The sequence below is a fragment of the Colius striatus genome, chromosome 2 (genome assembly GCF_028858725.1).
Source record: "Colius striatus isolate bColStr4 chromosome 2, bColStr4.1.hap1, whole genome shotgun sequence".
Taxonomy (NCBI): domain Eukaryota; kingdom Metazoa; phylum Chordata; class Aves; order Coliiformes; family Coliidae; genus Colius; species Colius striatus.
In genome coordinates, this window is record NC_084760.1 from 24,590,709 (window position 1) to 24,604,467 (window position 13,759).

Sequence of the window (13,759 nt, forward strand, 5' to 3'; positions counted from 1 at the left end):
ACCAAATAGCAGGCAATTTTCACAGTGTTACCTATTCATATCTACATACAATAGTATCCTGAAACTAATTCTTGAAGGAAACTGATCAAACAAATTGAAGATGCCACTCACACAAAAAAATTACTTGTCTTTAATGAGATTATTTTTAATGTACATTCATTTTATTATAGTGTAAAACAGATGGTGTTGCACATAAATACTTCTATCTTTGTTCTATGAATATATATTAAATAATTCACATTTACTAATTGCCAATTAGTAAACTAGTAAAATGAAATTAGTAAAACACAAACAAATGCATAATACCAAGATTCAGAAAATATTAAAACATACCTATTATAAAGAAATGGTTCCAAGTAACAAAGCTGAATGGAAACTAAACCCATGGGCTTCTAATGAATGGTATGATTTTGCTTTTTAAATGTTCCTTACAGCCTTTAACTGTTTTTGTATTATACTAGGTTTATGAATTCTCATAAATTCTTGGTAAAAATAATTACCACCAACTGTAAACATTGAAATACCCTTGAAGGTAGATTGTCATCACTTCGTATTCTCTAATATGATAAATCAAATATTTGTGTAAGATTATATTGGTTTTCTATCTGATTATTTACAGCATAATATTTTTCTTAGCTTCTAAAGAGAAATTCCTAATGAGAAGCCCAAACGTCCATATTTAATAAGTAAAACAGGTGGTAAGTGTAGTATCCTGTCATTAAAGAGTGCAGCTGAAACACCCACTCGTCATCTCACACCTAAAGACATGCTTCCAGTGTCAATTGTTCTCCAAGATGTCGTGACACTCACATGACTAACTGTACATGCTCACAGCCCCAAACTGCAGTCCACCAGTTTCATAACAGCCATGAAATCATTAGGCCATTCTTTGAGCGTGTTAGAAACAATGGGCATTTTTAATGGTTCATATATTTTTAGATGATTGTCATTTGGATTCATGACGCATTTATTTTTTCAAATTTCTCTCTTTATGCAGCTGTTCCACGCACAAGTGATACACAGTGTAGCTCGGTTCCAGAGCCTAGGTATGGAAGGAGAATTGGCTCCGAGTTTTCAGCAGGCTCTGTTGTTCGATTTGAGTGTAGTCCTGGCTATCTGCTACAAGGCTCAAAAGCTATCCGATGTCAGTCTGTACCTAACGCCTTGGCTCAGTGGAATGACACAGTACCTAGCTGTGTAGGTAAGCAATTATGTTTAACTTATCTGTTCTGTCACACATGTCTCTGAATGAGAATGCAGGCACTGTTTCAGAAAATAGTATTTAAAACATACATTCAGTCTCCTTTGATTAATATCAGTCATCCCCAATTTAAAAGAGCAGTTTTCCATATCAAGATGTAATTGAGTGCCAGCTGGCTGATTTTCAGTATAGTGTTTCATATAATGACTTTAGATTATATGAACAAGTGTGATGCACATTTTCTTGAACATTCATTATTTTCATGACTCATCTACAGCTTGAAATGCAGGATGGAATTTATTTCTCCAGAAATCTCTTTACCTGTACTGTTACACAGTGCTTCTCTCTTTCTATCACACATAGGATGATGATTTCATTTTTCAAGTAGAAGCATAGAGTACATTAGATAATGATATCATTGATAACTATTTTATTCAGTTTGTCAATAGACCTACAGTGGGATAATATTTAGCACCTGATTTTTTTCTTTTGTGGTAAATGTTGAAAGGTTTTCTTCTCTTCTTCCTCCAAAAGTCATTGCTGTTCATAAGAAATTTACTCTATGATTAATTAGAATGTTCTAAAAATAAATATAGATGTCCTATTTTCTGTGTATTTTGGATTTTTTTTTTCTACTTTAGTTCTATTTTCTTTACCCTTAAGGAAGCAATTGCATATATAGTAAAAATATTTGAGGTAGCACACTGCTTTACCAGCTAGATCCAATATAAGGACTATTTTGGGCTGTGAGTAGGTTTACATGATTTCAGTCAATCAAGATTGTATTTAATATTATGTCTTTACAGTTTGTTGTCGTTCTCAGGTAAGACATGATTAGACGGCTGATGGGCTGTTCTAGATTGCACTCACTCAAAAGGAAGCTCACTTCTGAATTGTTTATTCATGCAGTTTGTTATCTTATGCTTGATATCTGTCGTATATATTAGATAAAATTGCTTTATAAGTTCAAGGTCATTGCTTCATGTCTATGTGTTTATTCTCTTCTTGCTATAATTAGAAAAATGGTGACTACTTTTCTGTTCTTTCAGTGCCATGCAGTGGGAATTTTACTGAGCGGAGAGGTACTATTCTTTCACCAGGTTACCCTGAACCTTATGGTAACAGCTTGAATTGTGTGTGGAAAATCATAGTGACTGAGGGATCAGGTATTCAGGCAAGTCTATATTATGTCAAGCATGGAATATTAAGTACTTTGTGATTCAGTTTAAAAAGTAATTGTTTCTCTAGATGTGTTAGAAAATAACAACCAGTAAGATCAGAACAACCGGGTTTTGGATGCTTGAAGTATTTGTGTTTTGTTTTCATTTAGTGTTGTTCTTTGGTTAGATTTATTCTATGTTAATTCATTTTTACATGGAGGTATGAATGAGAAATGGTTAACAAGCAGCTTTCTCTTTTAACTGTGTAGAATATTTAAAGCAGGTCCTGATCCTTCAATCTGTTATGTAAATACCAACTCTTATTGTCCGCTAAGATATCACTGAGACACTTGAGAGGTCTGCAACTGCTTGATTATCTGCTCATTTACCTTTTGAGTAATTATTTATAATCATGCAACATATGTGCAAATTCCTTCTTACATAGTGTCATATTTTCTAAAAGTTAAGAAAAAGTAAAAAGTGAATGTTAATGATTTATTTAAATTACTTCAATCAGGTATTTTTGTTTGGATCTGTTTATTTCTGTTTTCTTTGGAGCACGTTCTTTTTTAATATTGCTGTTTCTAGGACATTAAAAAATACATATAGCTAGTTGGTTTTAAAAGTTCTGTGGTATTGTTTTACAGATCCAGGTCATCAGCTTTGCTACTGAACATAATTGGGACTCTCTTGAAATATATGATGGTGGAGATATGACAGCACCTCGTCTTGGGAGCTTTTCAGGTGAGGATATGCCATGATTTAAACCTACAGTTCTATATATAGGTGTATGAGAGAACACATCTTTGTTTGCTCACATATACAGACAAGAATCTTTGCATTGCAGTTCTCATGATCTTACTATGAAACATTCTCATTTTGGGAAGAAGATTTCAGGTGCTTTAGATGTGCCAGTATTAAAATTAAAAATTATATTTTTCAGAGGAATAAACTATACAAAAAACTTTAGCTCTGCTTAGTAGGATTTAGGTGATAATTTAGGTGATAAAATTATTTCTTTTATCTTACCTACTTTTCCCATAGGGAATAGATGGTGATATAAATGAATACTGACATTCAAGGAGCTTCCTTTTGACTTAGTTTGTCCTTGTTAGCCTCCTTTTCTCAAGAAAAGATAAAGCATGGAGAGTCCACCTAAACTCACCAGACCTCAGAAAACAAACCAAATTACTACAATTGGGACATAACAAACCATGTAATTTGTTGTTTGATGTGTACATCAGGCTTATATAGTTTTTTGTATATAACAATTTTTTTTAGAAATAGCATGTCTGTAAACTAAACCAAGAGAAAGCGATATCTCATATACTATTAGATTATGAATAATATCATAGACTCATGAACTCGTATCATACACTTGATCTGATTCTGTTGTAGATTAGTTATTTTGTGGAATTTTACCTCTCCAGTGACTTCATGACCCTCTAAACTCTAAATAAATGTTTGCTTATGTAAGGGAAAGAATGATTAAATGAAAAAATTAACCCCATATTATTTATTTGGATACCAGACTAAATAATTCAAACTCACATTCAAAAATTACATATAAAATGTGTTGTGGATTAACTTTAGTAAACAGCTGAGCCCCACCCAGCTGCTTCCTCAGTCCCACACAGTGGGATGGGTGAATTGGAAGGGTGAGAGTGAGAAAACATATGGGCTGATATGTAATAAGTAAAGCCAAGCTGCACAAACAAACAAAACAAAACAAGTTCATTCACTACTTCCCATTCGCAGACAGGTTTTGAGCCATCTCCAGGAGAGCAAAGCTCCATCATGCATGAGGGTTGTTTGGGAAGAGAAATCCCATTACTATCCATATCATCTACTTCTGCTTTTGTCTCCAGCTTTCCTTGCTGACCATGTTGTCATATGGTACGGGATGTCCCTTTGGTGAATTGGGATCAGCTGTTTCAGCTTTGTCCCCTCACACTTCTTGCCCATCTCTTGCTGGTGGGACAATGTGAGAGACAGAAGCAACCTTGACACCATGTAAGCACTGCACAGCAATAACTAAAACATTCCTGTGTTATCAACACTGTTTTAGTCACAAATCCAAAATATGGCACCATGTTAGCTACTATGAAGAAATTTATCTCAGCCAGATGCAGTACAAAAGGCTATAACATTTTACATTAAATAATAATAACTATGCTTTATATTAAAATCAAAATAAGGAAGAAATAAATTATGAAACATAATTACCTTTTGACAAGTGAAATATGTGGCAAATATATTTAACCTATTGGATAAAGAACTGGTGAAATGATGCGTTTAATGATGTTCCATTTAATAATACTCAAAATTCAAACCACTTTCATATTCTATACTAAATGTATGTCATCTTGCTTTATCTTAAAAGCCTTCCTAATTTCCAGGGAAACTGAAAATAACAGGTTTTTTGTTTTACAATTGCTTCATTGGAAGTAGCAAAGCTTTGTTGTGGATTTATGTTCTTTGTATAATCAATGTCAGACTTAAAATGAAGAATTATTTTGCATGTGGGAAAGGCCTAGTGACATGAAATCTGTTCTTCTCAAAACAGAATCAATAATGTGACACAGAAACTAAAATAATTTCATAAGTGGTAAAATAGAGAAAATATTATTTTCTTACTAAATCTTGTACAATACAAGATTATTATTCACTCTGTAAATTCATCTATCTTCTAAACAGGCATTCAAGAGGCACAGATGTACAACTAAATTGTGCTACTAAACCGTGTCACAGAGTTGATTTCGAAAGGTGAATTCACTGGAGTCTTTTTATTACAGAAGACTTTACAGAGATACTGGAAGCAACAGGGGCTCTGTGGAGTGACAGGGCAGGGTCTTGCAGCCAGGGCCCATCCCCGCACCCTAGCGAGGAGCAGAGTGGTTGGAGGGCACCAGGAAAGCCCTTGTCCATCTCTCTGGGGACTGCAACAGCCTGAGATGAGGCTGGAACGTGGGGCTGTGGGTGAGCCAGGCTTGGTGAGGCCCATGGCTGAGCAGGGCAGAGCTGTGGGGAGCTAGAGTGGCTCTGCTGCAGTATCACTGGGGCAGGAGCTGATAGCCTCAGAGGCTGAAATTTTACAAACAGGACAGAATTTTACTTCCTATATCCAAAAGAAATAATTCTTGTTTTTCAGTAGACTTAATGCCTTCCAAAAGGAAAGGAATTTATTAAAAACTATGATGTTAAATAAAAAAGCATTCCATTAAATATTCTTTTCCTGATTTTTGTCTCCATCCCACTGGGAGAAGCAGGAGTGAGTGAGCAACTATGTGACTGGGGTTAAACCACGACATAAGTTTACCAAGTGTCCGATTTTCCATGCTTGTCCTGAACAACTCTGGTCTCATACTTGCTACTTCCTCAATCCACTATGGACTTCTTCCTTTCAAGAATATTTTTCTCTTCTAAAGCCTACATTTATTATAAGGGTAAAAAAATTGTAAAGTCAGTTTAGAAGTACTCTGTTTTTATAACTCAGTAATGGCTCAGTCTCTACATGAAGCCTGTCCATCAAGCCAAAAGTGCAAAAAGACGTAGAAAACTTGGATAACTGTCAGGCATCCCTCAAGTATTTGTTAATATACTGTTCTGCCAGTTGTGTCACAATGGAATTATGAGACAGTGGAAGTTATTTGGATGAAAAGACAGAAAAGCTTTCATCAATATGCCAGAGTGAAGTCTGTCCTGGATTACAACTGGGCCTGCAACTTGGACCTCTTACCCCTTGTGTTCTCCATGTGGCTCCCTGGGAGAAGAGAGCTTGATTCCTCTTTGTAGCTGTTGTGTGATAAATACTGTGATGAGATCACTCTCTGAGCATTCTTTTGTCCAGGGAGAGGAGACCTAGCTCCTTCAGCCTTTCCGAATACAGCATATTCTCCAGCCCTTTGGTCATTTTGATGACGTTTCTTCAAACTGTCTCCAGTCTGTCTGTGTCTCTTGAATTGTGGATATCAGAACCATCCACAGTACTCCAGATGTGGCCTGAGAAGTGCTGGAGTGTCTACTACTGTCTACTAGTAATATATCTACATATGTCTACTAGTAATGCCCCTCTGGATGCAGCCCAGTAACATATTTGCCTTTGCTACTGCAGCAGTGCACTGCTGTCCATATTCAGCTTGTTCACTAACCTCCCCAAGTCCTTTTCAAGGCTACTCCATACCCACACAGGTTCTAGACTATATTGGTCTCTTTGGTTATTTCAACGCAGGTGCAGATCTCCATACTTGTCTTTGTTAAATTTCATACTGTTCTTTCCAGTCCACTCTTTCAGCCTGTCCAGGTCTCTCTGTAAGGAGACTGACTTATAAACCTTACAACTCAATTTAGTGTCAACTGCAAATATAGTGAGGGTGCTTTCAGTCACATCATCCAGATAATTTATGAAGATGTTAAAACTAGGGACAAGTACTGATCCCTTGGGTGATCTCACTTGTGACAGGCTTCCAGCATGAAGTATGTCATAGAATGTGGCAATTATGAGAATTAAAAACTCTAGCCTCATGTATTTCTCACATGTGATTTTTCATCTTATTGAATATCACCCTCTAAGGAAGTAAAAGACTGGTGTTAAATATTAGCAGATCCTACAAAGGAACAGAACTGCCAGAAGAGCAGTTTTGTTCAATGTAGAGCATAATCATTCTGAGTCAACATCCTCATTCTTACGGAACTGACACCTTAAACATCCTTAAATGTATTTCAGATTCTGTACAGATGCTGTGAAACATCCTCCCTCTAGGAAGATGTTTGACTGCTTTCTGTATTCCATGGTAAATATTGTGTGATGTGAATGCTCTGTACCATCTGTGAATTTCCATATTTGGAGCTTCAGACAGACGGTAAAATCTTTCTTAAAGGACAATTTGTCATCTTTTAGCACCTCACCATTTATATCAAGATTTTGCTTAATACAATTTTACATTTAAAACTGCTTCCTATTGCCTAGTTCAGACTGTAGACTTATGAAGAGAATTATTTCCAGCATTTCTTTTTAAGCGTGAATTTCAAGCTCATACCTAGGCTACTCACAGTAACTATAGAAACAGAAAATTAAAAAGTGTCATATGCAACAGCCATTGAAAATAATTAGCTACTTGATACTATCTTTGAGGATAATCATAGAAAATGATCTAATTTTTAGCCTCAGTAGATATTCCAGCTTTAGACTGTACAATGTAAGTTTCATAGTAGTTCTGTGGTAACAATGAAAATTTTGTGTCAGGATTAGCAATGCTGCTGGCAAAGAATGTGTCCAGGGTTGTTGTGTGCTGCACACATTGGCATACATTTTATTATAATTGTTTGATTTCGATAAAGCTAGTATCTGTCTTTTATTATTATTATTATCAATGTGTTGAACCTGTTTCTTCATTTCCTGTCATCATCAGAATTAGAATAAGTGGTTGAAATATAGTGGAAAGAAGATGTGGAAAGGATACATTAAAAATCTGGACTGCTGTATTTGGTACTGTAGGATTTTTTATGTATAGCAGTTGAGCTTGTTCTCATAATCAAATAATTTACTTATGTGATTTTTTTTCTGTTTACACCTCTTCTTTTCTGTCCAAGTCAATGAAGTTTCATCTGACACGAGGGGATCTTATCTGATTGTACTTACATAGCCTCTAATGTCATGACTTGTAATCAAAATTTTCTTTCAGCTTCAGAAGAAAACAAGGCAGAACATAGTAAAATGCTTGAGATTTCTGTGCAGATAATGACGAGAAAATAAGCCTGTCTGAGTCAGTCCTGGTTATATCTTTTCAATATCAAACTCTGATGTATCAAACTCTGATGTATCAGGATACTACAGATTATTCCTTTATTTTTTTCTAGGTACAACTGTGCCAGCACTGTTGAACAGCACCTCCAATCAACTCTACCTTCATTTTCACTCTGATATTAGCGTGGCAGCAGCTGGTTTTCACCTGGAATACAAAAGTAAGACTGTTTGTTTTTTGAAACTTTCTCAGAAAAGGCATTAAACCGAAATTTTAAATGAAGTGACATTTGAAATTACTGAAAATCAACTTTCAGAGATTTACAGCATGTAAAAAATCAACTTGTCAAATCAGAAAAACATTTTTAAAATGTGAGGTTTAATTATAAAGTGATTGGGTTTTTTTCAACTTACTTCAACTTACATCTGAAATTTAGGTAACGAAAAAAGAAGTAGGAATTAGTTTCTCTGCTTGGAAATAAAAACCAAATTGAATAGATAACATTTTTTTCCTACATGTATATATTTGTACCTTACTGTTCTTTTGTCTCCTTCAAATTATTTCCCCTCAACAAATTTCTGTTGTAAAAATTGTTGTACAAATTCTAAAAAAAAAAAAAAATCCCAGAGATAGAAAAGAACACTACTGTTATCTTGGTAAGTCATTGCCAAGATTAGCAGAATAACCTAAGAAGATTAATGCCAAGTTTTACTATGTATCAGTTCTTTATATACTTTGTGAGCTTGGTTCTAACATACAAAGGTTTGGTGTTATAAACATCAATAGATTACCTTGCAGAATGATATTTTATTAAAACCTGTATGTTTGTACTCTTACCTCTCTCAAAAAAATTATATGCCATGGAATAATAGTAAATTTAACACATGTACTTGCATAATATTGGTTTTAACTGGCAGTGAATACTGCTTAGAATGTTCTAGTTTTTTTTTTTAATTATGTAAAAATGAGTTAACAGTCTTGATCCCAAAATAAATCTTCTTTAATTTTTGAATATGAACATGCTCTCTTTTCTTACAAAGAGCATTCAAGAATTTTCATTATTTTTTACATTACATGCATTCCAATATTATTGTTTAAAAAATTTTATATTGTTATTTATCTTTTTAAGAAATACAAATAAGTAAATAAATGCATGGATGGTATTTAACAAACTCTATTTAGAACTGAGATCCAAACCTGTGTATAACATAAACATATGCAGGATTGGAAAGGCTAGATGTTCAGCTCATAGTAAATATTTTCAACTAAGTATAATTGACAAGATAGTCTTATGCTTTCATTTAGTTTCCACTTTAATTCAAGCATTTAATTGCAGACATGTAGTAGGGGGTAGTTCTTACAATTATTCAGTGATACAGGATGAAAACATTATTACTTCTGCAGGAATTTTTCAGGAATCTACTGTTTTGACAAAGTTCTCTCTTTTTTTTTTTTTTTTTTTTTTTTTTTGTCTGAGGAGCCCTCCTCCTCAAGGCTTTCCCCTTAACTTTAATGCAGTGAAAGTATAATTCCATATGAGGCGTAAAGAAGTACAAATTTATTATAGGAAGTTGCTGTATAATGAACATTTTGAAGTTCAATTATTGTGGCTTACTAGATCAGTTTCATTATCCCCATGACTCCTGAAAAAAATAATCTGTTAATGAGTAAAAAATTTTTAGGAGCATGCAAGTTCACTTGGATTTATGCTTTTGTTTGTCTCCTAATTGCCAATCCCATAACTGTCCTTTGTTAAAGCATCTATTGACTTCAAGACCAAAGTATTTTAGAAGCGCAACTGTATACAGGTCAAGGTAGTCACATTCAGCATTCAGAGTTTAGTTAACTATTCTGTTGATAGTCTGGCAGGAAAGAATTTCCTTTCTTATTTGGCTACATGTTCTCTGCAGGACTAGCAGGAATACAATATATCTGTGTGTCTCTCCAAATACAGAAAGTGAGCAAATCCCCACAGCATGACTTTATTGGTTTATATTAAGCAGTCATCTTTTTAGATCAAGAAGTAGAGAAGGAAATACTTTTCTATATATCTAGGAATAGATATTGATAGTATTTGATTATGAATTCTGAATCGTGTGATCATTCAGTCACCTTCTGTTTGAAGTATCATCAGAAAAATAAATGTCTTTGGTTAAGAAGTAACTCTAAATTTTGATATAAAATTATCCTTTTTATTTGAGATATTGTCTTACTAAAACAAGCACAAAAATGTCTGGTGTCCGAGAAAAAAATGTTCAACGTGAAATGCTACGTTAGTTATGAAGGAAAAGGAGGGTTAGATTCATAGGCTTCGTAAATAAAGTTCTTTGAAACTGCTGGAATGTTCAGGTGTAGTATATGAGGCCTCAGTTCAGTTCTTTGATTGTCTCTCAGAAACTTGAATGTCTTAATCATAATCAGGATCCTTAATATCTACCTTTAAGAGTGTTCTATTTAATAAAACAAAATAAGCATCTGTAACAGGATTTACACAAGCATTTTAATAACCAGGAAAAATCGTCAGTCATTCTGGTTCAGCTTATAATTGAATTTTTTGTAAAAAGTAGTAGAGCACTACAATCAGGCACATAGAGAACACACCACTGTTGTGAGGCCAGAGATCTAGGTTTAATGTCTGCATTTAGAGGAGACCTGGACTTGGATATATGAAGAATATAGGCACTTGGTCATGTTACTTAAGTGGGTACATGGTTTTCAGTTCTTTTTAAAAGATTATAGATTATAATTATAGAAGACACCTTAGCAATTCATGTCCTTTGCTGAAATTCTCTACACATCTGTAATAAGGATATTCCTTTAAGTAGCAGGAAAGTGGGTTCAAAGCATTAGAAGTAACAACCTTCTCTCTTACTTTTTATAAGTTGTCAGTAGATGCTTTGCAGGAATCCACTCTGTTGTCCTTCAGTTTATCTTGACTGAGGACAGAGAAAAAGCCATGGATTCTGAACCCTGCAATCAGAAAGGACTTCTTCCTCAGTCATCGGTTCTGCTGCTTATTGTAGTGCTTCTCTTTTATGTAGTCACACCAAAAGAAAATTTAGTGATATATGAAGAAAATATTACTTTAAAAATGAATGACAGATTTCCAGAAAGATTTATACAACATTCTGTCCATTTCCTGATCATAACACAAACTCAGGGGACAAGTAGATTAGGGAGGAAGTGTGGGCACAAAATTGATGGAAAATATGGTCGATAAGTAAGAGCTAATATTAGTATAGATTTATTTTAAAAAACAACAGAATTATATCATTTTACATGAGCTGAAAAAATACCCTTAGTTTTGTAAAATAAAAAAGTAATAATAAATGACAATAATATAATCATGCAAACAAACCATAATTAATGCTTATTTATGTATTTTTAAAATCTCCAGCATTGCATTTCAGCAATGTAGACGCAGAAGATTATTCAGTGTTGTTTTACCTAGGGACATAGAGAAGAAAGACTAAAAAAAATATTTAGGTAGTCCTCAGAGAACTGAAATTGCAAAGTACACTTTTATTTCTTAATTTAAGTCATTATTAAATTATTTGTCCAGAATATAAGTTATTTATCTAGAATAGAAATTCTACACTGCTTTAGTATTTTAAAATAAGTGGGTGAGAGTTTCTACTTAAAAATATGTTTTCAGCTGTGTAAATGCTATAAGCATGTCTACTTTTAGATCTGTATATTAGGGAAAGTAGCTTTATTACAATAAAATATATTTAGTTTGCTACCATTTATTCATATATCTTATATTCCATACTGTATATTGCTGTTTTAAAGGAACTTTATAGAACTTCACAAATACTTTATATGGTATTTTCTTCTTCTTCAAAGTATTTTGATATAGAAATTTAGTGGATGTTCTGTGACCATGTTTAAAATTTTAGTGTTTGAGTAATGCTTTTATGAATCCAAAGGTACTTCTGTGTAGTTCCTGCCCTTTTGTGGAAGGGGAATGACTTTCCTTATGAGATTGCTTTCTTGAGCAATCAATTACTGTCACTTAATTTTAACAATAAAAAATCACACTTCTGGAACAGTTAAGGGATGACCTTACACTTTAATATAATTTCTTCTCTAATGAGTAGACCTTTAACAATTACAATGGAGACATTTATTTTTCCTACTATAGATATTCCCAAAAAAGTGACAGTTTGCAGTAAGAAACTGCTGATCATGTGAAGTCCAAATAACTTCAAATCTCGCATCAGTAGGCTAGAACAGAGACAAAGTGGACCTAATCCTGCATACATTTCAAATTAATGTAGTAGGTAAAACTGCTCCAAACTAACCATTCCAGAATCCTGTAAATCTAATGTTGTTAGTCTTCATAACGACAATAGGAAATGAGGATCACATAGAAACATTCCCAAGGAGCAGCAGAATGTCCTTAAATCATTATTAAATTATTTGTCCGGAATATAAGTTATTTATCTAGAATAGAAATTCTACACTGCTTTAGTATTTTAGAATAAGTAGATGAGAGTTTCTACTTAAAAAGATGTTTTCAGCTGTATAAATGCTATAAGCATGTCTGCTTTTAGATCTGTATATTAGGGAAAGCAGCTTTATTTCAATAAAATATATTTAGTTTGCTACCATTTATTCACATATCTTATATTCCATACTGTATATTGCTGTTTTAAAGGAACTTTATAGAACTTCACAAATACTTTATAAAAGCTTCAGCCACTGATGATAGCTTATTTTAATCTTAAATATTTCAAGATAATGTAAATAATTTTATTACTTGAAACTTTTTTATTAATGCATTTTTCTCTTGCCATCTCCATTTCCAGATTCTTTCTATATATGCCTTGATTTTCAGGGAAAAGATATGATCAGTTTCCTCCTGCAAACCTAAGTTCATATCTAACCTAGACATGTTCCCTTTTCAGCTTTCAAAAACACACAAGTCTTCTAGCAAAAAATAAAATTTTCTTTTTTACTTTAGAATGTTTTTGTGTTGGTTGACCAAGTTGAGAGGTCCTACTTAATTTGTATGCTTGTCAAATTGGTTACTTTGGCTTTAGTTTTTTGGTTTTTTGGGGTTTTTTGTTGTTGTTTCTTATTAAAATTAGATACATGAACTCATTCAAATTAAGAGAAATTATCAATTCCTTATGAAAATTTATTTTGTGTCGTAACATGACAGCTGATATTGTGGGGACCCACTGTGTGGTGCTATTATTTCAAAAGGGTTGTAGGTGCCAAATTGATTGCAGTAACATATGATGAGAAATAAAACAATAAAATATGCAACAGATAACTGTAGAAAACACAGTAATTAATCATTTAAAGTAATCCTTCACCTGCGTGTTCCCCTCCCCCTCCATCCAAACTGTGGTATATAACTATTGTCACAACTGCCAACAAGTCCAATCAAAATATGCTTTGTTGCATTTCTAGTATGTACAACAGTAGGAAGAATAAATATTCTAGCTATTTGATTAAATTTCTTTTAATCTTAATGAACAAAGGAAACAACTATCCAAACAGTATGGTTTAGAAATATGCCTCTTTAATTCAATTACGTTTGTGGGCACTGATGTTTCAAGCTTGGTCTTCAAATCTCATTTACTAATTCAGTAATAGTTTCAATATTTTCTTTAATATAGAAACAAATAAAACAAGAAGTCTGG

The 13,759-nt window shown here is 33.5% G+C and overlaps 1 protein-coding gene across 1 annotated transcript in view; it reads left to right on the forward strand.

Annotated features, from left to right (window-relative positions):
- Positions 1-13,759, forward strand: part of CSMD1 (CUB and Sushi multiple domains 1) — a 1,065,186-nt gene that overhangs the window by 930,990 nt on the left and 120,437 nt on the right. The window contains exons 34-37 of the mRNA XM_061989487.1: positions 998-1,201; positions 2,251-2,375; positions 3,009-3,105; positions 8,221-8,325. Coding sequence (XP_061845471.1) covers positions 998-1,201; positions 2,251-2,375; positions 3,009-3,105; positions 8,221-8,325 — 531 coding nt within the window. The remainder of the gene's footprint in view (positions 1-997; positions 1,202-2,250; positions 2,376-3,008; positions 3,106-8,220; positions 8,326-13,759) is intronic.